We start from the raw sequence: 21523 nt of genomic DNA, 5'->3' as shown, positions 1-21523 counted from the left end.
AAGGCATCCTTTAAGTCAAAAACTGTAAACCAGGCTAGTTCTGGTGTTAATACAGTTATTTATTGCCCGTAGATCCTGGACCACCCTATATGACTCATCCGGCTTGTGGACAGGTAATATAGGGGTATTAAAATTGGATTCACATTCCCTCAACAATCCTACTTACACTTTTATTATTGGTCAAATTCCTTCCCTATCTTCCTGCTTTAGAGCGTACTGTTCGATCCTCACTGGCTGCTTTCCCTCCTTGAGTCGAATCTCAACACGTGGGGCATTTTTAGCTCTCCCAGGTTCATCAGTAGCCCATACGCCTGGGTATACCTGGTTTACGACTTCTTCATTAACTTGTCCTTCCATTGGCAGGTTGACTAGGGCTAAACTCATTACCTGTATATATTGTTGATCCTTTACCTCCAGAGTAATCTCCCCTTTTTCAAATTTTATTACTGCTCCTAATTGCTCTAATAAATCTCTACCTAAGAGTGCCCTTGGGGAGTTAGGCATATATAAAAATCTGTGTATGCCCCATTGTTTCCCTAACTTGTACTTCAAAGGTTGACAAAAATAAGCCTTTTCAGGTCGATCGGTTGCACCTTTTACCCTAACATAATCATTCCCTAAAGCCATTAATGCTTGATTTAGAACTGAATATGTTGCCCCCATACCAATAAGAAAGTTCACTTCCGTTTCTCCCCTATCTTCATTATAACCAGTGGAGGATCCGTTAGGGTAGATTCCCCAGGTCCCCGTTATTTCTGCCAAAATCAGGGGCTGATTACCCTAGGAAAAGGCTAGTCAGTTTGTTCTCTGAATCCGAGAGATCTGGGTCCGAATTTTTTTTATTTTTTTTTTTTTTCCATTACATTTCAAAGTTGGTCCAAAAATTCCATGGGGGTTTCTTTTGGACCTTGTTGGAAGCATATTCTCAATTCCCAATTCAAACAGATTCGAGTATTAACTTAACTTCATAATTTTCGGGATGATTAGGGTCTCAGTGGGGTCGGTCAGGGGAATGCAATTGTCAACAGTTCCCTGAGCGGTCCCATTGGCAATCTGAGCTTGCACATGAACTCAGGTTGTTTTAAGAGTTAACTGCTTTTCTGTTTCCATAACAACTCTCAGGGACCCATCATGATCCCTTTGCCCCAGAGGGCTAACACCTGTGATTTTGAGATCTCAGCCTGGGGCTGAGACAGAGCTTTTAAAATTCCTGCATCCTCTTTCCCTGCTCATTCAACTTTAAACACCTTTAACACCTTCAACAACCCTTTTATCACTTCCTTTATCTTTCTCCAGCCTGTACTTTTCTAATGCCAACACCAAAGGCTCAGTCAAGGGCCAATTAACTCCGCTCCTTTTCTCTCTAAGATGCTGAAACAACATATTGTATACTACATTTCATCCTATTTTCCTTCTCTCCTCAAAGGACTTTATTGACTGTAATAAAGGACATATTGACCGTAATATGGTGTTATGATTAATAGTTCCATTGTGGGGCCACTCCTCTCCATCCTCTAGTTTATAAAGTGGCCACCACTGATTACAATATTTGATAACAGTTCTTTTACTCTCTGTCCCCCCTCTTCCCATTATATCCCTCCAATGTGTTAGTATACATTCTAGGGGGCTTTTCCGCGGGATTTCTTTGCTTTGACCTTTTCCCATTCTAATCTATAGCAGTTAATATTGCACCATTTTCCTAGGAGCTCTTTACTAGTCAATCCCAATCCCTCCAAAATCCACAATATATAGAGATACACAAGTAAAATCAGACCACTGTAAATTAACTGCCTGTAGACAATTACACTGAGGACATTTAAACCCGACGAGCAGATAATATGCCTGGGCAAATTTCGTTCCCTTAGGCATACACCTCAATGGCAGTTCTTATATTATATTTACATATTCACATATTAACATATGTTTAAAAGAACACTTTAACAAAAATGCCCGGGCCTTTACATATACAACATACAGTTATTATTCCAATTAGAATTATTCCCCAGCAGCTGCAAACATTATGCCAGTTACCATTAAAGCTCGCCTACCCTCCTCCCGTCTCTTCTATGATCTTCAGGATGTTCCTTGTGGTTCCTAGAACCAGGGTATGGCAGCTTCTACTCAAAACCCCTTTTGGCCGCTCTATCGGCCACCTCCGTTTGGCCACTCTACCGGCCACCTCCCAAGACGCCTTCAGGGTTCGTGTTGCATGCTAGACATCTCTATGCGGCTTATCGACCTCCCCGGCCAATTGGCTTACCTTAATTAAGGTGTACCGTTTGCCCGCAACCACAGGAACTTCCTGTATCCCTGCAGTGAGCGGCTGGGAGAGGAGCTCCTCTGAGAGAGAAAAAGGGGCTCGGGGCGCGCCTAGGAGGTCTGCTCCACAGTCGATCCTGCAGCCGAACAGAGTCCTCCTGCCTGGCTCGCCAAACTCATGCGCAGAAAAGACTCCACAACCATGGGGTTGCGATCCTGGGGTGTCATGGCATACCGCTACTTGTGTTTGGGGAGCTGGTCAGAGCACCCACCTCCATTTCTGTTTATGGTGGCTGAGTTTGTTCAAGTAATCCCTGACTTGATACCTGTCCCCTGCTGGTGGTTCTGCGGAGTCCTGCCTTTAGGCACAAAGACCCAGGACCAGCCCTTCAGAAACCCACACTGATCCCTCACTGATCCACTTCTGATCCCTCCGTTGTCCCGCATGTCAGCTGCAGCGCCTTCCCTGGCCCAGGCTCAGTGCTCATCACAGCAATGGCTGACATCCCAGCAGAAGCCAGCCTGCTCTCTTTGGGCGCTACCTCAATGCATGACTTTGCTCACTTTGGCCCCTCCAGCTCTCTCCCCACTCCCGGTGCAAGGACGGAGTGAGAGAGCAGCTGTGTGGTGCTCAGCTGCCCACTGGGCAGCCAGCATGGGGCACGAAGGATTTGAGATAACAGCATCACTGGCGATCACCTGATTTTCACCTACATAGAAGCAAGCAGCTCCAACGCAGCCGTGTACCTACTGCTCCATGGGATGCTACTATGCAGTCTAACCCCTCATGGTTCTGAACTACCCCTGCTGATAAGGATGTGACCTCCTGTAGCGCTGAGGTGATAGAATCTGCCGGAACATTAGTAATTTGCTCCACTGTAGCAGACGTTTAGTAAAGCATGTTGTGTTAAAGGATAAGGAAGTTTGGCAGGACCTAAACCCCCTTGCGTTCCAACTTGTCCTCAGATATCAGAGGGGCTGGGGGTGGCTGGGTTTGGATTCTGAGCGATGCCCTGTTTGGAACTATAAATCCAGTTGTATTCAATAGACTAAATTATCGTGATCATGGATGCACATATCGTGTAATACACTTTCAGTCTAGTAAATGACTGGTGTAGTTTATTGGAGCAACACGAGCACAGGTTCTTTTGGATTGCCGCTGATGAAGACTCTGTCTGCAAAGCACGTGCAAATACCAAGACTATGACTAACGCAACCAGCTGCATATACGTTAACTTGTGGAACAACTCTATAGAGAATGTTAGGTTTCCCAGGGAAGCACTCGCTGTAACTGAGGGTTCAGACCTCACCCTGTAGGCATCCCTGTAGGGGGGAAGAGAGGTTCAGCACGGCAGCCTTCGGCTGATGCCAGGAGTCAGCGACGTCCTCCCTACTTGTCTGTGGTGGTGTCTTCCCCAACATTTTCCTCTCTTGAGCCCTTTTTTTACTATGTTCCTGCTTTTAGGTAGTGAGCGACTCAAGTCATATGCGCCTTTGTTGTGACTGGTATACATTTTCCTGGCTTTTGTTTTTGCTCAGGGAAATTCAGAGCGTGTGCTCAGTGAGAGGTAGTTGCACCTTGGAGGCGGGTAGCCTTGGGGATGGAGGTGTATTTTGGCACTGTAGTGAGATTATAATGAGCAAAGTTCATCCAGAGGACATGAGTAGGTTGTCAGTTAGACTCAGGGCTGGTCATGTAATCTCTCAGTTCCGTACCATCAGGCTCACTCTAAAATCACGCTGTTCCTAGCAAAATGGCCCGACGCCCAGGAAGGACGAGGCAGTGGGTTGCTCTAACACGCTGTGGCCAGGGAAGCAAAAGCTTTCCTTCCTCTTGGTTTCACAGCCTAGCAGAGCAGCTTGGTGCCGTGGAGTTTTCTAACCATTCAGTTTTCACACAAAAAAATGACACGTTCAAGCAGTGAAGAAAGAGGGCTGTTTCTTTGGGGAAAGTCCAGCAGAGAGGTTACTCGGCGGGGCCCGAGGGCTGGAGCTGGGCTCAGCACTGAGCACAGCTGCAGCAGCATAGCCAGCCAGCTCTCGGGACACGGGGCCTCCTCTCCCACACCCTCCGGAGCCGGTAACGTAGTGCTTGCAGGCTGAATGTGGAGGAAGTTCTCAGGACCAGGATGGTTTCAGTCACCAGGGAGGAGACCGAAGGGCTGCTGTAGCCCTCCATGCTTCTCAGGGCTGACATGGAAAGGAACAGAGGGCAGCTCAGAGCCTGTATCACTGGGAAGCATGCCCAGGAACCCCTCCTGCCAAGCCCACCCCACCTCCTCAGCTGGGGCAGGGGTCGCAGCTCACTGCCCAGGGTCTTTTCTCCTCCCAGCCAGTTCGTGCTGATACCCCACTGCCCTCACTCACCCTCGATGATGTTCTCTAGCTTCTCCTTGCGCCCATCCACCAAGTGCTGCCCGGCAAGCCCTAGGTACACACAGCCCATCACAGATCCCGCTGGCCAGCTCGCCCCAGACACAGTCCCCCCCTCAACATCCCTGCCGGCTTGGCCATGTGTGCCCAAGTGTGACACCACCCAAGGAGGCTGCGAGGCACTCGCTAAGCTTCCCACCAGCAACCACTGCATGGGCAGGGGGTGGCCGAGGGCAGCAGGGAGCCCCCACAGGCACTCCAGGCCCACTCTGAGCCGGCAGTGCTCTGCAGCCACGTGGCTGATTCAGCAGCAGCTGGGGCTGCGGCCAAGCTGCTGTGGGGCACAGAGGGCCCATGGGGTTGTGACTCACCAATGAACCTGATGGCCGCCTCTTGCAGGGGCTCCTGGGGGCTCCACAGGTATGGCAGGCTCTGGCACAGGTAGTCATCCACTCTGCTGCTGTGCCCCACCAGCTGGAAGAGAATAGTACATGTGGATGGGGCTGGTGCAGCCTCGCCCCTTGGCCAGGCCAGCCCTGTACGTGGGACTGGCTTCCCCTGCTGGGATAGCCTGATGCAGTGGCTAGAGGCAAGGGTAGCCACCCTGCACCCTGGGCCAGGGCTGGCAGGCCTTGTCTGGGCCAGGTTTTGGGAGCCCTCGGGCAGTTGTCCTTACCAGGCACTTGCCAATCCTCTGTGGCTGCGCTGTCTCCAGCAGGTTCCTGAGCTGCTTCCACTTCAGGAGCTTGGCAGCACCAAGGAGGGCGTCCTGAGAGGCCTGCAGAGCAGCAGAGAGTGGGAGATGAAACCACTGCGCATTGGACAGGCCCTGGTTGTCCTGCACCTTGGCGAGGCTTGGGGGCTTTTCTGGCCCTTGCTGGGGAGGTGCAGCAGCTGGGGAAGGCATCTGCCAGAGGGTTCAGTGCTCGGGCAGAGGTGTGGGGCAACCACCAGCTCCGGCACTTCATGCTGCTGGGGCTGCAGGACAGAAGTCCCCCAGAGCTGCTCATCTGCAGCCAAGGCCAGCAGGCAGGTGAAGCGCTGCAGTCACTGAGGCACCAGGGCAGGAGGCAGCCAGGGACGCCACGCATGGGGACCCCAGCAGGCTGTTCCCTAGGGCCTGGGCTCCAGAGCCCGCCACCGCGGACACAGGGCCAGACCCCTGCCCTGGCTGTGGCTCCCTTCCCAGGCTGGCAGCCATGCTGGCTCCTGCAACCCCTGGCAGGGGCTGCACCCTTCTGCGTGGCCCAGGGCAGCCTGCAGGCCAGGGTTTCTGCAGTGAGCACGCTGGCGGCTCCAGGGTGCTCATGCCCAAGAGAGCAAAGGAGCATTCAGCCTAGGCATCTGGCGGGTCCCTGTGCATAACATGGGGTCGACAGCTGTTGGGCACCTCACCACTGGCCTCAGACACCTGCAGGCACAGCTGGGATGCCCGTGAAAGCTCTAGTGCCTAGGTATCTGTGGCTACGCAGCACTGCTGAGCACAGCTGGGAGCAGGCAGGGCAGGTCTGGAAAATGTCCGTGCCCACCTTCTTGGCCCCTGACAGCTCTGGGGCTGCAGGAAGCCTCCCAGTGGGCTTTTCTGTGGAGGGCTGCATGCGGGGCTGGATGTGGGGCAGGGAGACGCCCCTCCGCTCTGGCCCTCTGTGCAGGCGGAGGTGTAGTAGGGGCAAAATGGCTGTGGTGGGCCTGGTGCAGGCACAGAGGGGCTCTGCACCTTTCTTTTGGATTCGGGAGCTTTGGCCCTGAGGTGAGGCACATTCAGAGGGAGCCTTGCTAACAGCCCATGCCCCTAATGCTCAGGCCCTCCTGAGGGGTGTTGCCCCCTCAAGTGAATGCTCAGCTTAGTGTCCCCACCTCAGCCACACGCTGGTCCTGGTCATGCAGGTGGAAGAAGAGGGGGAGGATGGTGCTCTGCACTTGCTTCTTCATCTCCATCTTATGGGTGCCCTCTGCAACCTCCATGGCATCCTTGCAGAGAAGGATGGAGAGCTCTCTCATGCAGCTGCACTCCTGGTGAGACAGAACAAGGGAGGACCTCAGTCCAGGCTCTTCCGAGCTCACAGTGAGCAAGGGGTCGGTGTGGCAGACAGGGAGACACACGCTCCTGGCTCTCACTCTGCAGTGAGCTGTGGCAGGTAGGCCAAGTGTGTGGGCAGTGCAAAATGGCTCAAGACACAGGAAGGGCAAGGCAGTGGGTTGCAGATGGTCCACCCTGGGGCTGGCAAGGGGACACATGGCAAGGGGAGAAGCGGCCATGGGCAGCAAGGGGCCGAGGAGAAGTTGCCATTGTGGAGCACACATCTGCAGGGCTCTGCACAGGGAGGGGCTGCCCCAGCAGGAGAGCCCAAGAAGCACCAAGCAAAACGTTTCCAGCACGTGCCCAGGGATCGTGGTGGGCGAAGAATTCGCAGGCCCGTGAGACACGCGGAGAGGGACGCACCACCCCCAGGCCACATTCACGTGCCCCGTGGCCACGCTAGCCAAACCTCCTGCTTGCCCACCAGTCTTACGTTTTCAAAGAGGGGCAGGAGCCTGTCAGGCAGCTGCAGAGCGATGGGGCCAGCCACTTGCCCATCTGCTAGGCGCAGAGTGTTGCGGAGGACAGTCACGGCCTTCATACTGATGTCGCTGTTGGCATCCTGCAGTTGCTGCACGACCTCTGGCAGCAGGTCTTGCAGAGTTACTGCCTACGTGAAACACAGCAGTTCTGTTTCAGAAACACCGAAGACCATCCTGGCAGAAGCCCTTTGCTTACAGCAGGCACAGCCCAGAGCAGAGGTCTGTCTCCAGGAGCGTGCTGAGGCCCCTTCAGACAGAAGGCTGCTGCCTTGGGTTGCAGAAGTAGCCACTTGTGTCAGCCTGGCCCCGTGCGGGGCCTCATCTTCCCAACCTCAGCAGGATGACTGCTCTGGGTAGAGTGCTCCTGCAGCTGAGGCAGCCCTGCGCTGGCTGGCCTGGGGCCTGGCATTGACCTCTTTCTGGCACAGCAGGAGGTGCCTTTGAGCGGACACTGGTGCCGCTCTCCTCGTGCTGCACAGTCCAGGCAGGGGCTGCCCAGAAGCGCTCAGGGGCTGATGAAGAAGGCAGTGAGAGCAGTGGAGCCACTACCGCCCCTCCCGATTCTTGGCAAAGTCCAAGCAAGCCTCTGCGGGCAACAGCACCTGCAGCCCAGCCCCAGGCGGATGCCGCCACTTGGCCCAGATGCCCCCACTCACCATCTTGGGTCTCGTAGACAGCGTGACGAGGCTTGTAACCGCCATCCTACGCAGCACCGAGGACTGACTGCGCAGGTGTGAATGAAGAATGTCTGGGATGCAGGCATTGACAAGCTGCTCAAAGTCTACGCAGTCCAGCAACTGAAAGACACCCAGCAGCCCAGTGAGAGCCTGGCCCAGCCGGCAGGACTCCTGGCAGCACGCTGAATCTGCCAGAGAGCCCAGAGTTTCAAGGCACCTTGGAGAGGCACCGCTTGCTGCTAGGCCCTACCTCCATGAAGACAGCCATGGCGGTGATCTCCTTGTGCTTCTGTCTCTGGCGGAGACATATGACTGCCTCTTCAAACGCCGAGGCACCGAAGAGCGGTGCTTTGCTTCGCAGAGCCCTGGCCAGGGGAAGAACGCATTGGTAGTACCAAGCTGGGCAAACAAACCTCCTTGGGACTGTGCTTTCAGCGCTAGCTGTTATCCCATGGGCCAGACCAGGGCAAGGCTTGCATTTCTGCACTCTGCTTCAGCAGCTGGTGCCATCCACTTGAGGAGAGGCCGCCCGCCCTTCACCACATACCTTGCCTTTGCAAACATGGAGGGTGACGAGCACAGATGTGCTCGATTCACTGAGGGATGCCCTGCCTACACACAAGTTGTGGCCTTCCAACAGATGCCATTTCCTGACCACTTTGGATCCCCAGGCCACTGAGCCTTCCCGCGCTCTCTGGCCACCCTTTCGGCTGCTCTGCCACACAGCTCCAGTGCAGGCTGTGGCATTGCCTGCAGAGCCAGCCCCAGCACTCTCCTGCACCACTGGTCCCTGAGGAAGGAGTGCATTGGAAGGTGACAGGTCCTGCGAGTCCTCCTCTTGCACTGGGCAAGAGCAGCCCTTCACCAAGGAGCTCTCAGAGGCAGCAGCATGGAAATCATAGAATGAATCGTAGAATGGCTCGGGTTGGAAGGGACCTTAAAGATCAAAGAGGCCACTTCCCCTGCCGGTCTCTCCTGAGATCCCTCAGTCACCAGCACTGAGGGTCAACGCTGTCCCTCGGACCCCTGGGGACACCTCACCAGCCACGAGGAAGGGGATCACGTGGGGCCCTCCACCTCTGGGGGAAGAGTGCCAGGGGAGACAAGGACAACTGATGAGGCGCTCACCTAGTCAGCACAGCAACACCTGTGTGGAAGGTCTCATGTCTTAAAAGCGTGTCCCAGCCACCCTGCGTCTGGATGTCTTCAACCAAAGTGGCACCCCCCACGTGTTGGAAAAGAGCTCTCATGGTCATCACCGCAGTCCTGCATGCAGAGCACAATGCGCGTCACATGTGGCGCCCCAGCGCTGGCTCCGGCCTGGGGCACAGACCTGGCAGAGGGGATGGAGCACCTGAGAAAGATGCCTGGAGGCCACATGCACTCCCCCATCTGACTGCTGCTCCTGCTGAAGTCCTGCAGTGTGCACTCATGGATGAAGGAGATCTGGAAGAGCACGGCAATGTAGAGCTTGTGGAAAAGTGAGTGCGCAATGTTTTTGCTGGAGGGCAGCTGGAAGATCTTGTTCATGGCACTGGTTACCTGCAGAAAACAGTCAGGTGCAGCTCTCAGTGCACAGGTGTCCCTGCAGCACTGCCAGAGCTTGCGGGTTGGGGGGTGAGGGAGGTGGGGGTGAGGCGTCGCTCTGAGCTGATGGAGGCACCGGGCCAGAGCCCGCTGCCTGGCTGCCTGGCCTGGGGCCCAGCCCCAGCGGCTCCCTGGGTTCGTCTCTGCTTTGTGGCATGGGCAAGCCAGCTTTTCGTGTCCAGAGCAAAGGGCCCAGCAGGCCCCGGGGGTCTTGCCAGCTGTCCTCAGCTCCCTGGGCCAAACCTTGCAGCCTGCTTGGGCCAGGCAGCCGCCCTGCCCGGGGCTGCCCAGCAAGGCAGGAGCAGGCGGGGAGGGAGGAGGACAGAGAGCGGCAGGGCAGGGGTGGGCTGCGTGCCTGTGCGCAGTGGGGCCCCAGCAGTGCATGTGGCCCTGCTGGGCTCTGGCTCCCAGCCCCCCTGACTGGGGAGCCCCAGGGAAGGCTGGCGTTTGGGGACAGAGGAAGAGGGAAGGAGGGGATGGGGAGGGGAGTGCAGCCCCACTGGGGGTGAGCGAGGCCTGGTCCAGGAACTCACAGCCCAGGAACGGACACAGTTGTGGTGTGGGCCAAAGCCATCGTGCCCAGGCCCTATGCGTTGCATCAGCAGCTTTCTCAGCACGTCCTCTGCAACGCAGGGCTCGGAGACCATCGTCTGCCACATGGCCGTGGCAACCCTGCAGAGACAAAGCATGCTGTCGATGGGGCCACCCCAGCCACTGCCCCTTGGCCTGTGCCGGCCCTGAGGGTCCTGAGCTGTGCCAGAGGTGGGTGGGGGGGCCCTGTACCTATCGCACCACGGGAAGACCTCCAGCAGGCCCTGGACCGCGTGCTCAGGGTGCAAGGAGGTGATCTGGAAAAGGGTCCTCTTCAGGATGTCCAGGAGTGATTCCTTGCTGACCGACGCCAGGCGGTCATGGATGATCTGCATGACCCGTGGCACCTGGAGGAGAGACGAGGGAGAATGGAGCGGAGCACAGCCATGGCCCCAGCTGCCACCAGCAAATGCTTCCCTCCTGTGGCTCTTTGCCAGCCCGAATGGCTGTCGGGGACTCCCAAGCCCTGGACCCGGGCCAGGGAGAACGGCCCCCGAGAGGGCAACAGCACAGGGCAATCTGTCTGCAAACTGCTAACCTCCTCCATCTGTGAGTCTGTGATCATATCCAACACGCGGGCAACCACCTTTGTGTCAGAGACCCTGGGGTGTGTCATGCCCTCCAAGATGGTGAGGATGAAGTCCGTCCTCTCGACAGGGAAGAGGAAGCTGCCAAATACCTGCGAGAGGGAAGACATGTCACACAGCCTGCCTTGGTGGCGGGCTGCAGCTGAGCAGCGAGGGCAGCTCTGGAGAGAGAGCCAGGGCAGTGCTGGCACTGTGCCCCCAGCACAGGCAGGAGCAAGAGCTGGCGTGGGCTTGCAAGGGCCGGCCTGGGCTGGGATGACTGTAGCCTCAGTGGCTGCGGAGAGGGAACTGCCCCGCAGGGTGAAGGCAGGTGGTGGAGGTCAGGGTCAGGGCACACTTGGTGGTGTGTAGGCAGCCAGGCCTTGTGGGTGGCCAGGACAGCTGGACCTGCAGTGCTGACGCTGGCCACTGACATTAGCCTTTGGCTGCTCCCTGCTGAGATATGGTGGGACCCTGCAGCCGGCTTGCTGGGAGGCCGTGACGGACCCTGCCTCCTGCCCGCAGTTCTTGGGGCACTGGTTCATCCAGGTCTCCTGTCAACCTCACAGCCAAGAATCCCAGGAAGGGAGGGGCTCATTACCGTTGGTTCGTTAGCAGCGTCCTTGGGCAGGAAGGTGCTTGGGCATTCCCGCTCCAGAAAGAGATACGGATAGGTAGGTGTCATCAGGTGGCCTGGGCAGCAAGGCAAACAGAGAGTGGGTGAGTGGTAGGAATGATGCAGAAGCTGCTGCTTGGAGAAGACAGCTGAGAACACCAAGCAGAGCTCTGATTGTGGCAGGGCGCTGTGTCTGTCAAAGAGGGGCACTCTGTGTTGGGTGGAGGGTAGGGGGTGGGGACAGGAGACATGCCAGGGAGGAAATGGGTCTTCTGTTGCAAGGGGGAGGAGGGCAAACCGCCTCGCAGTCTGCAGAAAGGCCAGAGAGTCTGGTCCGGCTTTCTGCTCTGAAGCAGGAGAGAAGCCCCACGATGCTGCTACTGCTACAGGCTCTCCAGTGCACTGGTTCTCAGGAGGGCTACTAAGCCACTGCCCCAGGGGACATCCTGCTGCTCCAATAGGGGCTGGGGGAGCCCCCTAGGGTTGGTGCAGCACGGCTGCTCCCCTGCTCCACCCTTGGAGGAATGTGCTGCTCTTTCCTCTAGCTGGGGAGGGCGGACAAAGCGGCGTATCACCATGCCTGGTCTTGACCGGGCCCTCGTGTCTGGAAGGTGCTAGCCCACCCCAGCCTCTCTTACTCTGTCGCACCATCACGATCCTGTGGATGGCGTGAAGAGCCTCTGCAGACCCACAGCTGATGTTCTTGTCCTCCTCGGCACAGCACAGGGTGAGGCACCCCATCAGCTGCCCCAGGAGTGGCACAGGCTTCGTCTGGAAGGTGCGAACGCTGACCGTGCCCACTCTGTTTGTGAACGAGTCCTGGGGTTGAGAGGATGGACAGTGGCAGCTTGGCTGAGCTAGTGCACTTGAGACAGCAGGAAGGGGTGAGGGAGTGCTTAGAGGTTGCCTGAACCACCAGCTCCTTACCTGCATCAGAGAAGTGGGGATCAGGGCCTCGCTCAGACTGGCAATCCTCCCCACGGCATACCGACGCTTTGCCACTTTCTCGGATCTTGTGAGGGGCAGCAGGGCCTGAGAAGAGAAAAGCTGCTGGTTTGCCTTGGGATGCAGTGGCAGCTCCCGTAGCGGCAGCTCTGCCAAGCGCCGGGCAGGGTTTACACAGCGTGCCCAGGCTTCTCCTGAACAAGAGAAGAGCCTGGAAAGGGGGTATAGCCCGTCGCGGCCTTGGGGACAGACCCGCAAGATGATCTCCAGCGTAGCGGCAGTGTAGTCCGATGAAGTACACACCAGCACTTCCAGCACGCTGTCCAGAGATTTCAGAATCTGTAAGGAAGACAGAGCGGGTGGTGCTTTTTTGTTGGTCCTTCCTCATGGGAAGCTGGCTTGAATGCCTGCTGCCTGAGGCAGGCCTCAGCTGCCCAGTGGTGCCAGCAACCTGCCCAGTGGTGTCTCAGGATCTCCGTTGTCTTTCTGTTTCTCCCGTGGTCTTTCAGCAGCCAAAGCTAACTAGGAAAAAGTGCGCAGGAACTGACTGGCAGCAGGCTCTCTGTAGCTCACTCGCTGCTTACCTCAGCATAAAGTGAAGCATCCAACTTGCCCCTCTCCGTCTCTGAAGCAAGAGAGCCAATGGCGTTGATGCAGGGGCCGAGGTGCTGTGACAGCAGTGCTAGGTTCTCTTTGCTGCAAGGAGAGGAGAGAAGGTGCCCATTGGAGGCTGGCACTAGGAGCAGTGCCCAGATGCCCTGGGAAGGTGACCGTAGATGTCAGGGCCTGGGGTCACCAGGTGGGTCCTGTACTGGGTGAGCAAGGCTTGTGAGGAGCCTTGTACTGATGAGCCACAAATCAAAATGACCTTACTGTAGCTAACTCTCAGAAGTTTTAGCCTTGTATGGAGAGTCATCCTTTGGCTGGGAGCAGTTCTAGCTACGTTTTGAAGTGGCAGAGTGTTCAAACCTCATGCAGAGGAGTGGAAGAAGCACAGAGTGGCGCATAGGAACAGAAGTTCGCGGCATCAAAGGAGCAAGAAACTGGGAACTGAGATACATGCAGCTTTTACGCTACAGATGCGGAACTGGGAAATAAAGGACTGGGAGAGATGGAGAAAAACACTTGTGGTCCTTGTTTGCAAGGCTTAAAAGCAACCTGGGAAGACAAAACGTATATAGTCTGATCTTTCCTACAGCCCATATTCCCTCTATAGAAGCTCACCTCTTCCTCCTTCGGAGGCCTAAAGACGTCTCCAGGATTCAGGAGATGTTTCTGCAAAACTGTCTGATGTGGTAAGTCTGTACAATACAGGAACACAAAGCAATCTGCCTGACAAGAGCATGCGTTGACTTGTCGTTGGCCAGTTGCTCAAACACATGCCTTCACCTCCTGGAATAAGGGCACACAACATGTTTTCCTTGAATTAAACACAACTACAGATAGATTTAGCTCATAGGGTTCCAGCTGATTATGCTCACTACAGAACCAAGATAAGAGAAACTACTGCAATGTAAGTAGTTATGCTAATAACAAGATCCCACAGTGAAACCAAAGCAGAAGCTTAAGGGAACAGATTGGTCACAAACCATTCTCCGTGACGGTAACATCCAGGTGAGAGCTTCCATACTTGTGGATATGTTCGACACCCTCTTGTACACTGTCCACAACCTCAATGCAGCTCTCCAGATCCCCATATTCGTCGTGGAGAGATTTCACTTCTGAGGGGTTGAACGTCAAGTAAGAGGCAAACTTTGGGCCAGCATGAATCTTCACCTGCAATACCAGAAGTATTTTGTGCTGTAGATTGTACCAATGCGTAACAGGCAAAAAGTACAGCTTGTTGTTCTGGGTATAGCTAGGATAGAGTTATTTTTTTTCATAGCAGTCCCTATACTGCTACATTTTGGATTTTTGCCTTAAACAAACCACTGTTTTGGCTGTTGCTAAACAGTGCTCACACAGTTCCAAGGCTTTCTCTTCTCCCCCCACAGTGAGAAGGTCGAGGGTCTGCTAAAAGTTAGGAGAGCACATAACCACAACCGATTCAAACTTAACCAAAGGGATAGCCTATGCCATAGAATGTCAAAGTCAGCAATATAAAATGAGGGGAGGGGAGTTTCAAGGAAGGCAGATATTTCCAGGTTTGCAAGTCTCCCCTACAAAAGACCTTACCTGTTTTTATCCTTTTCTTTTGTAAACTGACACCAGCCCTCTCCAAAGTGTATGTTTCAGACACAAAAGAGTTACTGGGCCCAAAACAAGGCAAGGACTTTCAGTTATTTTACGATCCTGATGAAGAAGATCTAATGCATCGTCAATCTCTGAATTTAATCGTAGCAGCTAAGACACCTTAACAATGAGAGGGAGGAGTGGAGGAGCAGGTGCTGATCTCTTCTCTCAGGTGACAGCGACAGGACCCAAGGGAATGGCATAGAGCTGTGACAGGGGAGGGTCAGGCTGGATGTTAGGGAAAGGTTCTGCACCAAGAGGTGGCAGGGCACTGGAACAGGCTCCCAGGACAGTGGTCACAGCACTGAGCCTGCTGGAATTCAAGAAGTGTTTGGGCAACGCTCCAAGATGCATGGTCTGATTTCTGGGTGGTCCTGTGTGGAGCTAGGGGTTGAACTTGGTAGTCCTCATGGGTCCTTTGCAACTCAGGGTATTCTATGAAAAAAAAAAAAACACAAAACAAAACACAACCAAACCAGACATTAAAAAAAAAAAAAAGACAAAAAGAAAACACAAGCGAGTGAGGACTTGCTCCTGACTAGCTATCTGGCAAGCTTCTCTTAATATGACTTTAACATTATCGGAACATGACCTATTTTACCATGTTTTCCTGCATCAATCACTGCTTGTATACACTATTTGCCAAATGGAAATGCTATGTGAAAAATCCATGTTTTGAGTGTAATTTAAGTACTTCACAAATATTTCTCTCGTGATGCATCTCTGCTACAAAACATTACGCATGTCAAAGCAACTATGTAGGACAGTGGCCTTTGTTCCTGTGGAACAGTGGGAGGGGGAAATAATGGGCGGGAAAATGGGTGGGAATAAAGGCAAGTGAGACAAAATGTTCAAAATATGTGGATGAAGCAGATTAGAGGAGGAGAAACATAAAATGGGAAACGACTGAGGTAAGAAGGTAAGTTAATAGATTTAATCAGAATAGTATTTGGGTCCGGGAGGTTGCCAGCCAGGAAGTCAGAATTAAGAGTAGTAGAGAAAGGGTTGGGGAAATGCTCTTCCAAGGCAGAGAATGATTTTTTTCTATGTAAAAGGAAGTAGTCGTATTTCAGCAATGGCATGCAGCCACCCCAAAGAAGCTGCTTGCAGATCGTTTCTATGGAAAAGCTTGGGGTTGCATGGAGAAGCCAAGAAAGCTCTCCGAAAAGAGTACAAAAGTGTACTCTTTTGTTTTCTACATGCTACAGCACAAAAGTTGTTGCTTTAATTCTAGACACTTACTACTTGCGCTGCATCTTTGACTCCATGAATGGAGAGTGCTTCTTGAGTCAGATGATGAAGGATTTGATTGCTGTATGCTGCCTCTTTCCCTCCTTTTATTAGCAAGCCATTTCCGCTAGCTATGGCCAAAGAAGACACCTGTCAGAAGGGAATTAAAACAACAACAACAACAACAACAACAAAGTGATCTGACTCCTCTGGGAGAATAACATCTGCAAAATAGAGTAAGAACAGGATTTTGCATTCTGCTGACTTAATATTAATATACAGCACCAAGAATTTTTTCCGAGTCAGAACGTGTAACTCCAGAAATGAAGTATCTTAACGTTTCAGAAACAAACTTGAGCTTCAGGGTACTACTGGCAAAGGGAGACTGCAGTAAGTCAAAGGAAACCCTGAACATAGGCTCTGGCACAAATTCGCTAGCTGTATGAAACTATTTCAGATGCAAGAACTCTTATCCCTAATCATTCTGGCTGGAAGTAGCTAATGAGCTCTTCCTACGACGAACATTTTACTTGTGCTCTCTTATACAGAAGCCTTTTGTTTAATCACGCTGATTTTACGTTTATAACCAGAAGGTGTCCTTGCCTATGGCAGGGGGGAGTAGATGACCTTCAAGTTCCCTTCCAGCACAAATCATTCTATGATTCTATGACACCTCCCACTAGACCAGATTGCTCAAAGCCCCATCCAACTTGGCCTTAAATACTTCCAGGGATGGGGCATTCACAACTTCCCCAAGCAGCCTGTTCCAGTGCCTCACCACCCATAGTAAACAATTTCTTCCTTTATTCTAATCTACATCTACCCTTTTAGTTTAAAGCCATTACTCCTTGTCCTGTCATTACACTCCCTGACAAAAAGTCCCTCCCCAGCTTACCCGAAGCCTGCTTCAGGTACTAGAGGGCCACTATAAGGTCTCCTCAGAGCCCTCTCTTCTCTAGGCTAAGCAACCCCAGTTCTCTCAGCCTGTCTTCATAGGAGAGGTCCTCCAGCCCTCATCAACTTCGTGGCCCTGCTCTGGACCTGCTCTAACACATTTATTTCTTATGTTGGAGTCCCCAGAGCTGAATGCAGCACTGCAGGTGGGGCCTCACAGGAGTGGAGTAGAGAGCGAGAATCACCTCCCTGGACCTTCTGGTCATACTTTTGATGTGGCTCACAATATGGCTGGCTTTCTGGTTTGCAACTGCACATCGCTGGCTCATGTAGAGCTTTTCATCCATCAACACTCCCAAGTCCTTCTCTGCAGGGCTGCTCCCAATCCACTCATCAACCAGCCTGCATTCATTCTTGGGAGTGCCTTGATGACGGTGGTGAACCTTGCACTTAGCCTTCTTGAACTTCACGAGGTTCTCATGTACCAACCCCTTAAGCATGTCAAGGTCAACTCAGACCAACTCCTTTTCCCTACTAGTGTCCTCTGGGTAAAAAACAGTCACCATGTTTGATATTCTACCTCATCCCGCTGTCCACAATTTGAAAAGAATACTGAAAAAATAAGGAATTGTAGTTGGTTTACATGGCAAGGTTTTGGTAGCAGGGAGCCATAGGGGTGGTTTCTGTGAGAAAGATCTAGAAGCTGCCCCATGTTCGGGAAGGGCCTTATTGTTTTCCAGATCTGAGCCAATAAGCGATGTTGTTTTGTGCCTCTGTCCATGCATACTTAAGACAGGGAAAAAAACGCTGCGCCACACAGCAGCCGGGAGAGTGAAGGGAGTGAGAAAACAGCCTTGCACGTGCCAAGGTCAGTGTAGAAGGAGGGGGAGAGGTGCTCCAGGCGCCGGAGCAGAAGTCCCCTGCAGCCTGTGGTGAGGACCATGGTGAAGCAGGATGTCCCCCTGCAGCCCATGGAGTACCACGGTGGAGCAGGGTTCCACGCTGCAGCCCGTGGAGGAGACCACGGTGGAGCAGGTGGCCCTGCACAGACGGAGGCTGCCACCTGTGGAAGACCCCTGCCGGAGCAGATTCCGGGCCGGACCTGTAGCCCGTGAAGAGGAGACCACGCAGGAGCAGGTGACCTGGCAGGAGCTGCTGCCCGTAGGGGAGCCAGGTTGGAGCAGTTTTCTCCTGAGGGATGGACCCCATGGTACAGACCCATATCTGGAGCAGTTCTGGAAGAGCTGCTGCCTGTGGGAAGCCCATGCTGGATCAGTTCATCAAGGACTGCATCCCGTGGGTGGGACCCCACAGCACAGGGGACGAGAGTGACCGAGAAGGAGCGGCAGAGAAGAAGTGCTGTAGACTGACCATAACCCCCATTCCCCCGTGCTGCTCGGGGAAGGAGGTGGAAGAGAGTGGATGGGGGGAGAAGGTGCTTTTGGTTTCTTTCCATTGTTTCTCATTTCTCTAGCTTGTTAGTAATGAGCAATAAATCTTACTATCTTCTTATGCTGAGTCTGTTTTGCCCGTTACAATAATTATTGCGTGATTTTCTCATCCTTATCTCAACCCTTGAGCCCTTTTCACGTATTTTCTCCCCATTCCTCTTTGAGGAGGGGGAGTGAGAGAGCGGCTGTGGTGGAGCTCGGCTGTCCACTCGAGCGGAACCACGACAGGAATACTTCAGAAAGATCCTTGTCATTTAGTGGAACCTTGCTGTACCCAGATACTGTGTGTCTTTAACATACAAAACTAGACATTAAAATGCAGTTTGATTGTATCTGGTTAAGAATCTGCCTCCCCGAAGATCAGCATCACAAAGAAAAGCTGCAGAGACAAGCTTATTTAAATAAATAAAAAACATCCAATCTGTAACGGGTTTGAAAACAGTTTGTTCCCTTTAGATAGTAATAGAGCACGGCTGTACTTCAGAACAATTGGATTTCTTGAAATCTGTAAGAAGCAGTCTGTGAAATATGATCTCAGAACTTCGCCTTGTAAGTACTAGAGACAAACATGCTATTGTATATTGTTATAAATGACTGAGTCCCAAATAGGGTTACAATCAAAGTTTACAATTTATTAAAGGAACAGAGGTAAGCAAACAGCACTGGGTGCGCTGGGAGTCTCTGCTCCACAAAGACGCACACCAGTTACATCAGGCGGCTGGTTTTTATGCTCCTAGGCTAATACATATTCATCACCACTTTTGGAAAAGGCAGGGGTATTATAATTAGTTTCCCGGAACCCGAACCATCCCACGGATGCATGCGTATCAGTCTCCAGTGGTCCCTCTGAGGGTCGCTCATACTGAAGGCTCGTAGTCTTCCTCACAAGTTTTGTCCTTCGGTCGTTCTTCAGCTTCCCCCCACCCTCCCCTTATTTAGTAGTCTCTGGGCCAGATGCCAGAAAGTCGTGTCTCATGCAATAGTCAGCAGTTATCTCAAAAAACTCCCCCCTATTCTCTTATCTCCCAGACCCGAGTCTCAAGGTTTACCCTTCAAACCCTCTATCAACACGAACTGCTAGACCATTCTTTTGCAAGATACAAGAACTATATACACTAACCACTCTGTTTCTCTTGGACTTGTGGTTATTTATACAAGGGGATGTAAGACAGAAGGTCACATTTCATTATGAGGCCCTAGCATTGTTCCATATTGACACGAATCAGATGAACATATTTCACAGTCCCCCATCTCCTTTTTCATGGTATTGATCCGTGTTTTCCTTTCCAATCGAGTCAATACTTGCCAAATTGGTATCAATTTTGGATATTCTTTTCTTTTTATTATCGTCAGGCAATGGGTTTTCTCTTCTCCCTGGTTCTGGGTCAACAGTGTGAGAAACTCTGTAGCCAGTAACTTAGGCTCAGGCGAGGATCTCAGTGAAGAAGTAATTTGTTCGCGATTGCAATGGCGGGCGCCCCACAAGCAGGAGAGCGCACCTACTAGTTCCAAAACACAGTTTATATACTTTTTGATGACAGGACCCTCCCCTGTTTCCCCACTGACTGGGTAATCCAGGTTCACCATCTATCCGATGCTTCACAAACAATGCATGGCCTTCACTTGCCGGCCTGTTAAATTTCAAATTTCTTTTGACATTTTTACTGCTTGGAGTGGTAATGTTTCTTCGCTTGTCTGACTTGACACCGTGATTTTCACCTAATTGTCCTAAGAAGTCTGGTTGTCTGCATTTTACAAGGTCGCCTGCTAAGCTTTCTTATCACTGTAAGCATATCTCAGTACCACATTCCTGCCCTCTAAACAACGTAACTCTGCAAAAACAACATTCCTATTCCCACAACAGGTACTGCAGATATTTGCATTCCTTGTATAACTGGAGTGTATCAGTCTGGTAATAGAAGGTATTAAACATGGAATTATTAACAATTCTCCACATATCCCCAATACAACCAGCCTCATTTTAGCAAAACAATCACTGCCCATAAAGCCCCCTCCCATAATCTTCTTAGATCGATTCCATTCCAAGTTTGAACTGGGACGTGTGCAATCTTCTTCATTTCTTTTACAAGTTCATTTACAGCTTTTCTTTCTGTTGTGGTTTAACCCAGCTGGCAGCTAAACACCACACGGCCATTCACTCACCTCACCCCCTCCCTCTCTGGGATGGGAGAGAGAAATGGGAAAGTGAAGCCTGTGAGGTGAGATAAAGACAAGAAAATAACAATAATAATCATAAATAATAATAATGACAATGACAATAATGATGATAGTTCTACTACTACTCATGTGTATGAAACAAGTGATGCACAATGCAATTGCTCACCACCGCTGATGCCCAGCTGTCTGATGCCCAGCCTAATGATTAAGGAGGTATTGGGGAGGCATTGGGGAGGCAAGGACAATCCCCAGACATGGACTGTATATCTCGAAACAAGACACTGGAACTCATGATAAGGAAGCGGCAGACGGACAGAGAAACAAACGTAAGGACTATAAATCTCAAAACTGGACATTGGAATTCATTATAAAGATACAACAAACGGAAGAATTAGCAACAACCAGCTCTTGCAATTAAGAAACCTGCCAATTCAGCAAATTCCTGACCAAAGGTGAAAAGTACACTGTGAGGAAGACTCGGGGTCTTCCTCCCAAAGACCCCTGCCCACGTCCCAAAGACCCCTGCCCACAATTCTTGGAAGGCTCTACGCAGGTGCAAGGTGCCAAAAGGCTAATTAGCATAAGAAGCGAGGGAAGGCGGGGATAGGTAATGCATATGTATAGGTGCTTGTAGAATATTGATAGATTGATTGTATAAATTCAAGACTGCTTTCCGCTTTAGGTATGCACGATAGGTGGAGAGATCCCCCGTGCATCCAGCGCTGCAATAAAGAATATACCACTTAAAGGAATTACGGCTTCGATCTTTGAATCAATCTGGCACCCCAGATGGGACGACCTCTCTGCCGGACCGCAGGACCCGCTGGGGACAGGACTCCCTAGGGTACCCCCGGGATTTCCCGGAGGGACTCCTCGACTCACCGGATCACTGCAGAGGCAGACAAGGACCCCATCATTGTAAGTGAGTATATTCTTTATTCTGGTTTGGTTTTCTGGTAGACCGGTCATCTGGGACTGTCCAGTAAGTCGGAAGGTGACTTCTGCAGGACAGTATTTGGTATATACTTTGTGGTTAGTACCACAAGTATATCTGGGGACCTTGGGGTCCATCTGTATCTGGAACTGTCTGTAAGTCAGAAGGTGATCTTCTGCGAGGCAGTGTTTGGTATATACTTTGTGGTAAGCACCAAAAGTATATTTGGGGACCTTAAGGAAAGAGCTCGCTTTAAGGTCCATCTGGAATTGTGTTGTCTATTTCGGTTTTCTGACTCATGGAGTATGGTATTTAACTTTGGTTATTGTTACTGTGATTTTGGCTATTTTTCTGGTGGTAATAGTAGGTTCGTGGCATTGTTATAAGAGAGATATCGTTACGGTGTTACACAGTTCGGTTTTCTGACT

The 21523-nt window shown here is 52.1% G+C and overlaps 2 protein-coding genes and 1 long non-coding RNA gene across 6 annotated transcripts in view; all 3 read right to left on the bottom strand.

Annotated features, from left to right (window-relative positions):
* LOC311427670 (delta-1-pyrroline-5-carboxylate synthase-like) overlaps positions 1-21523 on the bottom strand; it is a 101607-nt gene that overhangs the window by 39614 nt on the left and 40470 nt on the right. For 2 of the 4 annotated variants that reach the window (XM_084505213.1, XM_084505217.1), the window contains exon 4: positions 15637-15769. The exons of 1 other annotated variant lie outside the window; for it this stretch is intronic. In XM_084505213.1, coding sequence (XP_084361339.1) covers positions 15639-15769 — 131 coding nt within the window. In that variant the 3' untranslated portion in view covers positions 15637-15638. Of the gene's footprint in view, positions 1-15636; positions 15789-21523 lie in introns of those variants that run through there. One more of the 4 variants, XM_084505212.1, reaches the window with a different exon arrangement.
* LOC311426604 (maestro heat-like repeat-containing protein family member 7) lies at positions 3505-13092 on the bottom strand (the record flags this gene model as incomplete). Its single annotated transcript, XM_084503071.1, has 20 exons — positions 3505-4449; positions 4627-4686; positions 5004-5106; positions 5309-5410; positions 6162-6377; positions 6490-6645; positions 7146-7322; positions 7851-7991; positions 8122-8236; positions 9000-9137; positions 9226-9413; positions 9992-10130; positions 10242-10396; positions 10588-10728; positions 11217-11308; positions 11870-12050; positions 12159-12263; positions 12429-12515; positions 12761-12872; positions 12989-13092. 20 exons carry the CDS (start codon positions 13090-13092, stop codon positions 4259-4261), a joined length of 2703 nt encoding a protein of 900 aa, XP_084359197.1. The 3' UTR covers positions 3505-4258.
* Positions 13105-14839, bottom strand: LOC311427675. Its single transcript, XR_014687478.1, has 3 exons — positions 14352-14839; positions 13766-13952; positions 13105-13568 (listed from the first exon to the last, which is right to left on the bottom strand). It is a non-coding gene; the product is annotated as an uncharacterized lncRNA (long non-coding RNA).

This window comes from Aythya ferina, assembly GCF_964211825.1.
Source record: "Aythya ferina genome assembly, chromosome: Z".
In the NCBI taxonomy this organism is placed as follows: Eukaryota; Metazoa; Chordata; class Aves; order Anseriformes; family Anatidae; genus Aythya; species Aythya ferina.
This window is presented reverse-complemented; position numbering and strand designations above follow the sequence as displayed.